This window comes from Myotis brandtii, unplaced genomic scaffold, assembly GCF_000412655.1.
Source record: "Myotis brandtii unplaced genomic scaffold, ASM41265v1 scaffold324, whole genome shotgun sequence".
NCBI lineage: Eukaryota > Metazoa > Chordata > Mammalia > Chiroptera > Vespertilionidae > Myotis > Myotis brandtii.
This window is the reverse complement of record NW_005362439.1, coordinates 3,104,915-3,118,212: the sequence shown is the minus strand read 5'-3', so window position 1 is coordinate 3,118,212 and position 13,298 is coordinate 3,104,915. Positions and strand designations below refer to the sequence as shown.

Below are 13,298 nucleotides of genomic sequence, written 5' to 3'. Positions count from 1 at the left end.
GGGCTTGTGACCTGGCAGAGACAAACTATAACAAATGGTCTGGTGGAAGGGAAAGAAAACATTTCAGTGTTGTAATGTACCCCGAGAATCACACAAGGACGCCTCAAGAAGTCGAATTAAAGAGTCACATTTATTGCAAATCCGGGACTATGAGGGGGCATTTCTCTCTCCCAAATCTCATAGTGCCTGCCCCAGCCCCAACACCAGATTTATATAGGCAAAGATCACAAAGGTATTGATTACATCCCAAGGTTTGGAATGAGGAACCTGGTTTGCAAAAAAAGCAGTTTACAGAAGCAGAAGCCGTTTACTTAAGCATGTTATCTAAATTATAGTTTTGGGTCTCTGGATCACTGAGTTGACAGAAACACATTATCTAAAGCCCCTCGGGTCTTGGGACCACTGAGCCAACAGGGACAGGTTAACTGGAGCCCTCTGACCTTGGGATAATTGTGCTGTTCTTCCCAGGTAAAGGAAAATGTGCTTTCTAAGACCAGTATGACCACAACCAATGGGATATTCACATTACAACCAATAGGGTATTTAATCGAATGGGGTGATTTATATAATTCAGAAATTAAAATAACTTTTCTATTATTTTAGCAAGAAAATAAGTACAGAAACCAAACAGCAGGATTAGAGTTAAACTACAGTTTCTACTAAGATGATTGCTACCATACTTCATCAGTTTTAATAACCTTTATTGAAATAGAATTTTTCTCCTCAAAATTACCTCTGTTTTTATAAAAAAAAAAAAGAAATCAAGACCATTTTATTTACTGTATTCAATTTGGCCTAATGTTTGCAGAAACACAACAAGAATGGTAACTGACTACCTTTGCCAGATTCATGATTGAATCTTAGTGTGCCCTGTAGGGCTGGAAGCCAAGCCATCCAACTGCCATCAGGCCTGTCCGCAGTATCTGCTAAGTTAAGTGAATCCCTCACCTGTAGTGACTCCACCTGGGCCTACGCCCTAGGCTTTAAGGCCCATCTCAATAGCTCTCCCACTCGTCGCGGCTCAGAGTGTGTGGGCGTTCCGCAGGGATGCAGAGGCGCCCTTATTGCTCCCCTTCTACTCTGACCAACTGCCAGTGATGGTAGGGCATGGCCCTGACACTCCAGCGCCAGCCATTTTCAGGGCTCCCAAGCAGGATACCAGGCTTTTTCCATGGCACTCTCATTGGCTTCAAGTCTTCAGAGTATAGGCAGGGCTCTTTAAAACATGATACTCCAGTCAAAGTTTCCAGTCAATAAAACCACTATTGGAAACCGGTCTTATTGAATTTATGCAAAGAAATGTATTGCCATGATTTATTAAGCGTTGCCAAATTTTGGAGGAATTATATAAGGAGAAAAATATACTGACCTGTTTTAAGATCTTCTGATTTTCCTTGTCAGTCCTTTTCATGGACTCTTCAGAGTGATAATAACTGTCTTCAAATGGCAAGAAGAAATTTACAATGTGTCTATATTTAAATAGATAGTCACAGCTGTCCCTATAGTAGGGCTCCCCTTATTTGACTTGTCCTCTCGAAACAGACTAAGGGAGCTTTATTTCTTTACAGGGTCTCACATGTCACAGGATCTCACAGGGTCTGTAATTCCTGTAACAGAGGGCTAGTACCACCACTTCACTACTTCCCTCTGTTCCAAACAGGCCTCTCCCACTTTCCTAAAGTTGAGGTTTGTGCCACCCCTGACATGGGCATGGTCACACAGGCCTGCCAGACAGTATACAGGCTGCCAAATGTTTTTCAATAGAGACCGAAACCTGATGGGTATTCTTCTTTGCCCAGTTGGGCACCTGCCCTTTTGACAACTGCATTTAAATCTGTAAGAGAATTAAGATTACTATATTTACATAATGAAGTATAACATTGGCACTGTGGCCGCGTCTGACAGCTAAATCTTCTGCTACTAAACATGATATATGGTAGGGCTATACAAACATCTTAGGGAGGTGACTAAAGTCTATTCTTGACCTTCCCACACAAAGCAAAATTGTCCTTGTCTCTCTGGAGTCATGTCCATGAAGACGTAGGCATCATCTAAGTCTATTATACAGTTTTCTACAGGCCACTTTCAGGGCTGTGCGTGGCGTCCAGTTCCTTTCTAGCCACAAACACAGTCTGTCCAGTTTCCCTAAAATGTATTCTGGTACGGGAGAAAGTTGTTTCGCTGTACACAGGTAGCTTAACCCCTATACAACTGGGCTTGGACTTCTGCCTAGCAAACTGCAGTCTACAAGTTCAATATGCAGCCTCCGGTCTTCCCAACCCAACAGGGTCTCAGCCAGTCCCTCAGTCAGACTTCTCTTAAAGCTTCATAGAGAGGCTTGGCCAGGTCTGAAAACCCTGGGATCCAAATTTGACAGAATCCTGCCGCTCCCAGGAATTCCCGAATCTGCTGCCGGGTACTAGGGACTGGGATGGCACCTACTGCCTACTTCCTCTCAGTCCCTAGCCTTCATTTCCCTTGAAATTGGATATTGGCGGATTTTAACAGGCTGTGCTCCAGGCTTAAACTCGATTAGCACCGAAGTGTGGTCCTTAGCCAGGCCTGGAGGATTCCCTTCTGCCCAGACCAGTGAGAATTCTTCCTCTAATTCAGGTTCTAATGGTGAGGTCTTTGACTGGGGGGTATAAAGTCTCCATTCTTCCTCCCTCGGCACTGCTAAGGTCAGGATCATTTGGGAGGTCTCTTCGCCTAGGCGAAGCTGTGCTGAGCCATCTGGAGCAAAAGTGGTTTCTGCTCCCATTAGAGGGACCGGGCAATCTGGCAAATACAGGAATTCATGAACTACCTGGTGGCCGCCTAACTGACATTGGCGGGGGCGGCAGAACGGTTTGCAGCTGTGGTCCCCAGTAGCTCCAATAATGGTGACTTCCTGTCCTGAGAGGGGAGCTACCTTATGCGTAAATACCGAGTGCTCTGCCCCTGTATCAACCATAAAGTTCACAGTCTGGCCCCCGATTTTCATGGGGGGGGCCAATTGGAAAGAGCCCAGTCTGTCCTAGTCGCAGTCTGATGAGGTCTGCCTCAGGTGGCTCTGGCCGATAGCGGCTGGGTGGTTTGGATGGCCTTGCCAGCTTCTTCTGGCCTGCTCCTGCCTTGCCTGTTTCTTCACTCCTGCTACTAAAACCTTACTCCGTCCCTTCTTACACACGCAGAACCGAACCCAAGGTGGCAAGGTTTGAGCAATTTTTAAAATTCCTTAACATACATTTTAAGACAGTCGAGTTTGAGGAGGAGCTATTACCCATGTTGCAGGGAGGGACCGGGTTGCCTCCTCTTTAAAAAATACCTGAATAAAAGAACTAATCAAAATAAGGCTTATTTTCTAACTTTATTTGTCCTTGGGTGTGCACAGCAAATGACACTAATCAGATTGACATAAACTATTTAACCTTTGTTTAGGGAGGCAAATGCAAATCATTTACTCCCAAGTGTCCTTGGTTTAGGGAAGACAAAATTTACAAGATGGCTCCAAATGTCCTTGATTTAGGGAAGACGGAATTTAGGGAAGACAGAATTTCTGCTCAGTTTCCCTATTCTACTTGTCCCAGCTTACTGGCCTGTCATCCATTCAACTTTCTTTTAACATTTCTCCTTACCTTCCTCCATTACACCAAAGCCATACTTTCCAGTTAGTTAGAACTCTTAGCCTTAATTTTTAGGTGACATGTAAATAATTAACATTTCTCAGATTAGCAATACATTCATATTTTTTAAAGAGACACAAACAGAAATTTCACTAGCTAAACAATTTTAAACAAGCAATAAAGACACATATTTAAACAATAAAGACAGATAACATTCCCCATTAAAACTTTGAATCACCACAGAAACTCAGGAGGTTTAGAAGGTTTTTTTAAAAAAAACAAAACAGAAACATAAAAACACTTTTACACTGGTGCGCACCACATTTATACCACAGAATACCACCAAATCAGTTTCAATTGTGCAGAGATACAGAATAAGTCCCTGAACAGAGGCAGTAGAAAACTGCCTAGGAACACTTCTCTTCTACCTATTTTTTTTTTTAAAAGACAGGCCAGACTTGAACCCTTAGCCAGCCCGAGTTTTGACTTCCCTCCCGGAAGTCCCAGAGATGGTGAATACCGTCTAGAAGCCATTCTGCCAGATACAGGACAAGTCCCTAATACACAAACATAGACAGAAATCCTCACTAAGTGGGCTGATTCCTCCCGTGACAGAGAGCAAACGTCTCCGAGAAAACCAACTCAACAGCACTGCCCGAGACCTTTGCAGACCACCACAGGTTCAGCCCTCAGCAAATCAAACGTTTTAACCAGATGAGCGAACAGAAAATCAAAGTAGCTTTCGCTTTCACACAGACCAGTTAATCACAGATAATACATCCATACTCACACTCTCTCAGGCTAGCCCAGACTGGAGCTGAGCAGATAATGCCCAACTTCCCCAGATGGGCATGGGGTTTCTCTCGGCACCCATGCCCCAGACCAGAATTCTCTACTGATGTCTCGGTGAGAACCTACGTGAGGAGTTAAGGCTGCGTCCAGCCCCCCTTCTCGGTAGCAAATTGGCTAGTCCCACACACAAACAGAAGAGTGAACCCATAATTTCTTAATAGAATCTGAATTCACTCACCTCCGGAGTTCTGATTCCTGATTACCTGACAAAGTCCTATGACTTCTGGGGAGGTGATCAAGCTCCCCCTTCTACTAACTTGGAGTAGGCCTGACTGACTGGGACCCCTACCTTACAGATTCTGTCAACAGGTTCAGAGGTGTCCGTCCACTTTATCCAGATGCCGGCCGGGTCCTGGGCTGAGGTCCAGGAGCACCTGGAGTTCCCCCAGGTTCAATTCTGCTAAAATCAGCAGTGGGCGCCTTTTGGAGGCCTGTCCCACGCCCCCGGGCCTCAAACCCTGTCCACTCACCGGAGGCTAAACAAAGCCAAAACGCGGTTAGCTTCTTGGTCAGGGAACCATATGTTACAGAAGAGCAAAGAAATACCAAGCTCACTTCCTAGAGAAAGGGAGGAACCCATTTATTAACACTAGTGACTAGTGGACTCCGGGAATAATGTCCAAATCAGAGTCCACCACTCATACAAATTTTTGTGGCTCGTTTTTTAATAAGCCCCCAAACAGAGACATTCTGCTCTCCAGAAGTGCTGTCATGGTTTCTGCCATGCAGATCTTTAGGGAAGATTTGCAGTAATGGAAAGAGAAAAATCATATTAGCTCAGGCAGAAGAACCACTTAGGTTGACTTTGATTTGAGAAAAGGAAGGTAATCAACTTCCTTCAAATTTGGCACAGTTAAGTAATCAGAAGGTGTTTTGATTAGTGTACAAAGACTACCTTCTGTCCCTGCACCAATGGGACTTTTTTTTTTCTTCATTATCTGATTTAGTTTATTGTTTACTTTTGTCTCTTAAATGCATTCAGAATCCCTTCTATGAACACCCCTATGTGTGCTAATGCAAGGCCATTCAAGCAAATACTCTTAAACTTTATCTCAACCTCCAATGTGTGTTGGCATAGAGAATCTAATATATGTTAATCAAATTTTTCTAATTCTCTTTGTGTTCCAAAAGAGTTTATTACATGTGCTGAATGTAACATTGGATTTTTACTTATGTGAAACTACATTTTACTTCCAAGTGGTCTTCATTCATCACAGGATCACATTAGTCACCGGTGCTTACTAAGGATGAAGATACCTTACTTGGACATACTAAAAATGTGTGTGTGTTTTTCATGTTCAATGAGACTTATTTTGATGCGTCACCAATCGTTTAGTACCCAGGCAAAGTTGGACAATGTAAAGAACTGTGTTCAAATGCTCAACTTGAAATATCCCCTGGGTATCTTTTCATTTAATTTTTTTAATCACAGTGAATTGTCATCAGTTTCTGTATCAAGATTCAGAGCTTGTCACTGTATTCAGAGCATTGATTAATACTTTCAAAAAGAAAATTATAGAACTAGGCAATAAGTAGTAAATTAATAATAAATGTAAATAGGGAAAACTATGTCATTAATTGCATATAACTGATGAAAAATATTAGACTAGGAACAGTTTTACTACCGAGTGCATTTATTATTATATGCTCGTTATAGAATGGGTGCTCTGTGGCCATTGGTCTAAATATTATAATTAGTTGTTTTCCTTCCCTACATGTGGATCCTTTAAATTCAGTGAGTTCACTTTAGTGGCTAATTATCTTCTACACTATCCAGTGAAGCTGTTCTTTTCCTATCCTCAACCAGATTTAAGAAGTGCTTGTTTTAAAGTATTTTTGACTCTGTTCTTTTTATATATTGGGGTAAGGGGATGGAAGCCCAGTGTGAGAACACCTTATTAGTTTTGTTGTTGCTGTTGTTGTTTTTTGTTATTGATTCAGAGAGAAAGGGAGAGGGAGAGAGAGATAGAAAACATCAATGATGAGAGAGAATCATGGATTGGCTGCCTCCTGCACACCCCCTATTAGGGATTGAGCCCACAACTGTATGCCCGTGACCGGAATCAAACCCAGGACCCTTCAGTCCACAGGCCAACCCTTTATCCACTGAGCCAAACCAGCTAGGGCTTGACTCTGTTCTCAATACCATACTTTTTATTTCAGTCTTTTGCAGTTTATAAAGCAGTTTCACATTATCTTAAATATATATACTGAGTGTTCATTGTTTTCTTTCAATCTGATGTAAATATTCCACATCTTGTACTATTTTTTAAAATCACTGTAGTAACTTAAGTATTTAAAATGTTTCTAGCAACTCTCTCTAGAAATAGGTTCAGAAGGTCTTTAGGTATAGTCCTACTAGAGGCCCAGTGCACACAATTTGTGCATGGGTAGGGTCCCTAGTGGCTGCCGGCTGCTGGCCGGGGCCTTCCTTCGTTCCGCACCACCCCCTGGTGGTCAGCGCATGTCATAGCGAGCCATCGAACTCCCAGTTAGTTGAACTCCTGAGGGGACACTTTGCATATTAGGCTTTTATATAGATAATAGAGATGTATTTTATATGGAGAGAAATAGGAAAGCTTTCTCAACTAAGTGAGGCAAAATGTGTGACTAGCATCCAAAATGTCATTAATATGGAAAGCTATAAATGGTGTTGAAGATTTCAAGAAAGAGCATAACTATCCAATAAACAAAAATAGTTTGTGACCCAGACCAATCCTATATAATAAAAGGCTAATATGCAGATCAACCAAACGGCGGAACAACCGGTCATTATGACGCACACTGACCACCAGGGGGCAGACGCTCAACACAGGAGCTGCCCCTTGGTGGTCAGTGCACTCCCACAGGGGGAGCACTGCTCAGTCAGAAGCCAGGCTCATGGCTGGCGAGCACAGCGTTGGTGGCAGAAGCCTCTCCTGCCTCCGTGGCAGCACAAAGGATGTTCGACTAACGGTTTAGGCCTGCTCCCCATGGGTCAGTTGAACATCCCCCAAGGGCTCCTGGACTGTGAGAGGGCACAGGCCAGGCGGAGGGATCGCCCCCCCTTTTCCCCCCCCCCCCCCCCCCCCCCCAGTGCACAAATTTCATGCACCGGGGCCTCTAGTGATAGATAAGACAGCTTTTCCAACTACATTACATGCCAATCCAAGGACTAACCAACAGTATATAAGAATGTTATTAGAAACATTTCTAGAAAACCTGTCTGTGTAACAGAAACATAATATGTGTAAGATTCTGTGGTTCACCTATTTCTTTCATGTGGGATATAATGTGCAGAGATGCCTCTGGTTTGTATAGTGCCCTTTTACTGGGCAGCAACATGGTATTCCCAAGGAGCAGTAGCCTGTCTAACCAATATCTCCTGAACCGTGGCTGTAGAGTGCACAAGGAAAGAAAGTGCCGAGCAAAACCAGCTTGAAGGAGGATGAAGACAAATCCGGTCCTATTTTTATTGTTGTTCCAAATGGAAAGGAGCAAAGAATAAAAGATGAAAAGGGATTAAAGGTAAGGAAGGAATAAGACTCCTCGGGATTTTTTTTGCTTGTTTGTTTTGTTTTGTTCAAGAATAATTTTGCTATCTGAAATTCATAACTAATAAACTGAATCTTTTTTTATAAATTATATCTGGTTTCTATAAGACTACTTTATGGGACCATTAATTCCTATAAAAGAAACTAGGATGGAGCTATTGCCTATTGTTCCTCCAAATAGAAAGAAATAGAAGTTGGTGTAATTTTTAGAATCAAAGATGGAAAGTATTCATTGATTTTTATCTACTACACAAATGTAGTAGACTACTTCTTCTTGTACCTAATACCTTGACAGACAGACTGGTATATATATGGCTAGTTCTATCTAGTTTTATTGACTAGTTTAAAAATTTTTTAAATATTTTTTTGTTTTTCAAAAAGATTCAAGCAGTACAAAAAGTGTAGAATGTAGTATGAAAAGCATGTCTCCCATTCCAGTCTCCCTCCACAGGAAGGATATTATTACCTGCTTTTTTGTGTATTACTCCAGGAATATTAATATGCCATACCTGTACAGTCATAAATGTATAAATATATAGCCCTCCATTTGTGCAAATGGGAACTTGCCCTACTCTTTGTTCTGGATATTTTTTAAATAATATTTGAAATATCTTGATCATTCCATATCTGCATGCATATATTCATTCAACCTTTTTATTGGTACACCATATATGTATGCACCTTCCTTTATTCCCACCTCACTATGTTGAACATTCTAGTGTTTCACTATTATAAATATATTGCCATAAGCATCCCTGAAAGGTGGTCTTTGTGCACATGTATGAGTATATCTATATTAAATTCCTAGAATGTTACTATGTACATTTAAATTTTTTATAAATATTTTCATTTTTCCCATTAAAGTTGTGCCAATAGAAATTGTTATGTAATAGCAGTTATATCAATAATAAAGCATTGATTTTTCTAGAAAATAAGAATTGCCAAAAATTCTATTTTTAGGTGATTTTCAGAGTTAAGCTTCCAGAGGTATGACAGCTTGAGAATACATTTTCATTACAAATTAATCTGGTTAAATTTTAAAATATTCTATTAAATTGATCCCAGCAGCTGCTTTAAATAGAGTTCTCGACCTCCTTTCGGTTGAACCCCTTACAGCCTCTCTTCACTGGTATTTTTTAGGTGCTGAAGTGGAATTTTACTACTCCAAGGGATGAATACATTGAGCAACTAAAGACTCAAATGTCTAGCTGTGTGGCTAAATGGTTACAAGATGAGATGTTTCACTCAGACTTTCAGCATCATAACAAAGCACTTGCTGTCATGGTTGATGTAAGTTTGCAGTAGATAAATATGCATGTGTCTCATACATATGGAAATACTGAGCCCTATGAAATAATCAGAAGTTGGCGTGACTTGAGAAGGAACTGGAATACATCATGTTCTTTATCTTTAGAGCTATTGTATTATTTGACAGGTCAAATGACTTTATAATTTTAGGTCTTAAATGGAGGCTTACAAATTTATCATTTTTCTTTTTGGACTCTAGTCAAATTTCAGAGGTAATTGCCTAATAGAACTTAAAGTTTCATGCAGTCTTATTTATGAGGGTTTTGTCTTGTTTTGTTTTAAGCACTTGGAGAGTGAAAAAGAGGGTGTCATTGGTTGCCTGGATCTTATCTTGAAGTGGCTGACCCTGCGGTTTTTTGATACCAATACAAGTGTCCTAATGAAAGCCCTAGAATATTTAAAATTACTCTTCACCCTGCTAAGTGAGGAGGAGTATCATCTTACTGAGAATGAAGCATCTTCCTTCATCCCCTATCTCATCCTCAAGGTAATGTGCTTTTCTCACTCTGGAAGACTGCTCAAGTTTCCAGCTGACCTCAGATCCTATACTTTATTCCTTCTCTCTTTCCATTTATTATATGATATAACTTCCATCACTCATCCCCCTATTCCAGTGGTCAGCAAACTCATTAGTCAACAGAGCCAAATATTAACAGTACTTCTTCAAAATAGACTCGCCCAGGCCGAAAACTGACTTCTGCGCATGGGCCATGAAGTTTCAATCGCACTGTACGTGCGCGCCCGCATGTGGTATTTTGTGGAAGAGCCACACTCAAGGGGCCAAAGAGCCGCATGTGGCTCGCGAGCTGCAGTTTGCCGACCACTGCCCTATTCTTTTAAGATCTAGTGATGCATGGTGGGAGGAGGTAGAGGGAGAACCTTCGCTATTCAGAAAATGCCTCACTTAATCATCATATTGACTAGGTTGGAGAACCAAAGGATGTCATTCGTAAAGATGTCCGCGCCATCCTGAACCGGATGTGCCTTGTCTACCCAGCCAGCAAGATGTTCCCCTTCATCATGGAAGGAACCAAATCCAAAAACTCAAAGCAGAGAGCAGGTGAAGCAACAATTTAAATTGAGGCGTGAGTCTGTGTTGCAGTGACCTCTAAAAGAAATAGTTTGTAGATGAACAAGGATATGTCTTCATTGTCTGTGTGGTTGAGTCCAACCTCTGATCTGGACTGTGAGAGTGATGAGTTGCACACTGGTGGAGCCAAGTATCAGGTGATACAGGCACTACTCAGTACCACCCTGGTGACAAAATCAAGTGCACAGGGGCCATCTGACTCACAGGCATTCCTTTCTTTCAGAGGAACTTGCTTTAACACTATTGTTTCATTGTGTGTTTTATAAGAAGATAAACAAGGAAAAATTATAGGCAGAGCCAGAATAAGATTTTAGTCCTTAATGTATGCCAAGGGAAATGTATCTAATAAGATAGGTCTCTATGCCAAATGTGCATTGAGTCTCGTTAATCTAGTCTTTCTCCCATCAGAGTGCCTGGAAGAACTGGGGTGTCTGGTCGAGTCCTATGGCATGAATGTTTGCCAACCAACCCCAGGAAAAGCCTTAAAGGAGATAGCGATTCACATAGGAGACCGTGACAACACTGTGCGCAATGCTGCCCTCAACACCATTGTCACAGTGTATAATGTACATGGGGATCAGGTGTTCAAACTTATTGGAACTGTAAGTGACTTTTCTCTGAATATTGTCAGCATGTTGTGAATTGCAAGATCATTTAGGTGTCAGTTTTCATACCATCTGAACTCTGGCTGTTTTTTACCACTTTTTATTGAATTCAGCCTATCAATGTGTCTTAGACTCTAGATAAACCCTGGAGGGTATCTCTTATTATTGGAAGACTAGAGGTGCACGAATTCGTGCATGGGTGGGGTCCCTCTGGGTGGCCTACAGGGATCAGGCTGATACCCACAGTCCAATGCTGCCTGCAGCTCCTACATGCCACTCCCGCTCATCCTGGCTCCACTGTGCCTGCCACGGACTCACACCCAATCGGTCTCAATCAGGAGAGGCTCATGCTATCGCAGCAGTGCTCACCAGCCATGAGCCCTGCGTCTGGAGCCCTCCCAAGGGGAGTGGCCTGCATGATCGGGCTGAAACCGGCTCTCTGACATCCCCCAAGGGGTCCTGGATTGCGAGAGGGCACAGGCCAGGCTGAGGGACCCCACCGGTGCATGATTGGGTGGGGGCGGGACCACAGGAGGGCTCCAGGGTGTGTCCGGCCCTGTCTGGCCCATTTCTGATGGGAGCCAATCAGGGTCAGCTGTCCAGGGAAGGATGCAGGAGGTTGGCCAGCTAGAGAGGGACCCCAGGAGGGCTCCATGGCATTTCCAGCCCATCTCACTCAGTCCCAATTGGCTTGACCTCAGCAGCAAGCTAACCTACTAGTTGGAGTGTCTGCCCTTTGGTGGTCAGTGCATATCATAGCAAGCACTTGAGCAGCCTTAGCATGTCATTAGCGTATTACCCTTTGGTTGTTTGGTTGTTCTGCCGTTCGGTCTATTTGCATATTATCCTTTTATTATATAGGATAGTTAGGCTGTTTTATTGGAAATCAGATTTTCTTTTGTGAGCATTCTATTCATAGCAATTTGCATTAGAAATGAGGGCTATTTTTGAATCAAGAAATCTGAGCTAATCTGGGAATTAAATTCTACCTGACAATCTTCTCTGTAAATTTTAGTGCATTTACCTTTTAGTGAACAAATACTCACATGTGTATAATGTGATACTGGTACCTAACAGATCAAGTCTTGAGCTACAGCCATGAGCCAGACTCTCAAAGCACGTTAGGTTCTGCTTCCGAGTCCTTACTTCCTTTGAGTCAGTCACTATTGTGGCTGCAACTCAGTTCTTCACTTCAGTGACCTCTTAGTTTCACATATATTTATACTGTTCTTAAATAATTTTACTTGTATTAATTAAATCCTCACTACAGGCCAGTGCAGGAGATAAAGCAGATGGGAATTTCACAAGTGACCAGAAGCTTAGTCACACAGCTAGCTAATGGTGACACAGCAAAAATGAGGATGCTTCATTTAATTTCTGATCTTTTTATTTGTGGTTATAATAGCCTTTCCTTTTGTATCCTTTCATATGTTCTGTTATTATAGCCAGGTAGGTTTTAACAGTTTATTTAAAAACATTTTGATAGTAAATTTATCCTAACATAGCAGGTTCTAGTTGCTTCAATATGAAAATGGTTATTCTTGAGACTTCCAATTAATTAGGTTTTAAATTTTCTTTATATTGTAGTAGAAGGCTATACTAATAAATTAAGTTTGGCCTCTTTTTATAGCTTTCTGAAAAGGATATGAGCATGCTTGAGGAAAGGATTAAACGGTCAGCAAAGAGGCCTTCTGCTGCACCAATAAAACAGATAGAAGAGAAACCTCAGCGCACACAGAGCATAAGCTCCAACGCCAACATGCTGCGCAAGGGACCAGCTGAGGACATGTCCTCCAAACTCAAGTATGTAGATGGAGATAGTTTTCTCAGAGCATCTCTGTGGACTTTGCCTTGTGTGCTCAGAGCTTATCCTGAAACATACTCTTGAGTTCTTGTAGCCATTATCATGCATGACAGTGTGTCTGGGTAAATGTCTTGTAACAAATGTTTAATCCTTCAGTTTTCATTGTCTTTGTCTTTGTCACAAAACCACTTCTAAATAGTCTTGTGCCTTCTTTCACTGCTTTTCCGTGGACAGAATTATGTATCGCACTTATAGGATGTAAGTACTGCCTGCTAATTTCTCATTAGCAGGGATCTTATATCTTCCTAACTTCTGACTTGGATTCATCCCCTCTGGAGGGTGATTGGCTTAAGAGTTTATAACCAGAGTATAGGGGGTTCATAAGTGACCCACAAATCCAGCCTTCCATGAAAGTCCACTGGCCAGCAGGAGTGGCAGCTTAGAGACTCAAAATACTGCCTTTTTAGCAAGACAGCTGTGTTTTGGGATGTATCAAGAGTA

General features: G+C 41.9%; 1 protein-coding gene across 4 annotated transcripts in view; it reads left to right on the top strand.

The window, feature by feature from the left end:
* The window catches only part of CKAP5 (cytoskeleton associated protein 5), a 116,478-nt gene that overhangs the window by 91,756 nt on the left and 11,424 nt on the right, over positions 1 to 13,298 (top strand). For 3 of the 4 annotated variants that reach the window (XM_005870795.2, XM_005870797.2, XM_005870796.2), the window contains exons 28-34: positions 7,839 to 7,964; positions 9,131 to 9,280; positions 9,582 to 9,785; positions 10,223 to 10,358; positions 10,797 to 10,990; positions 12,624 to 12,796; positions 13,032 to 13,055. In XM_005870795.2, the coding sequence (XP_005870857.1) occupies positions 7,839 to 7,964; positions 9,131 to 9,280; positions 9,582 to 9,785; positions 10,223 to 10,358; positions 10,797 to 10,990; positions 12,624 to 12,796; positions 13,032 to 13,055 (1,007 nt within the window). The remainder of the gene's footprint in view (positions 1 to 7,838; positions 7,965 to 9,130; positions 9,281 to 9,581; positions 9,786 to 10,222; positions 10,359 to 10,796; positions 10,991 to 12,623; positions 12,797 to 13,031; positions 13,056 to 13,298) is intronic. The other variant, XM_005870798.2, reaches the window with a different exon arrangement.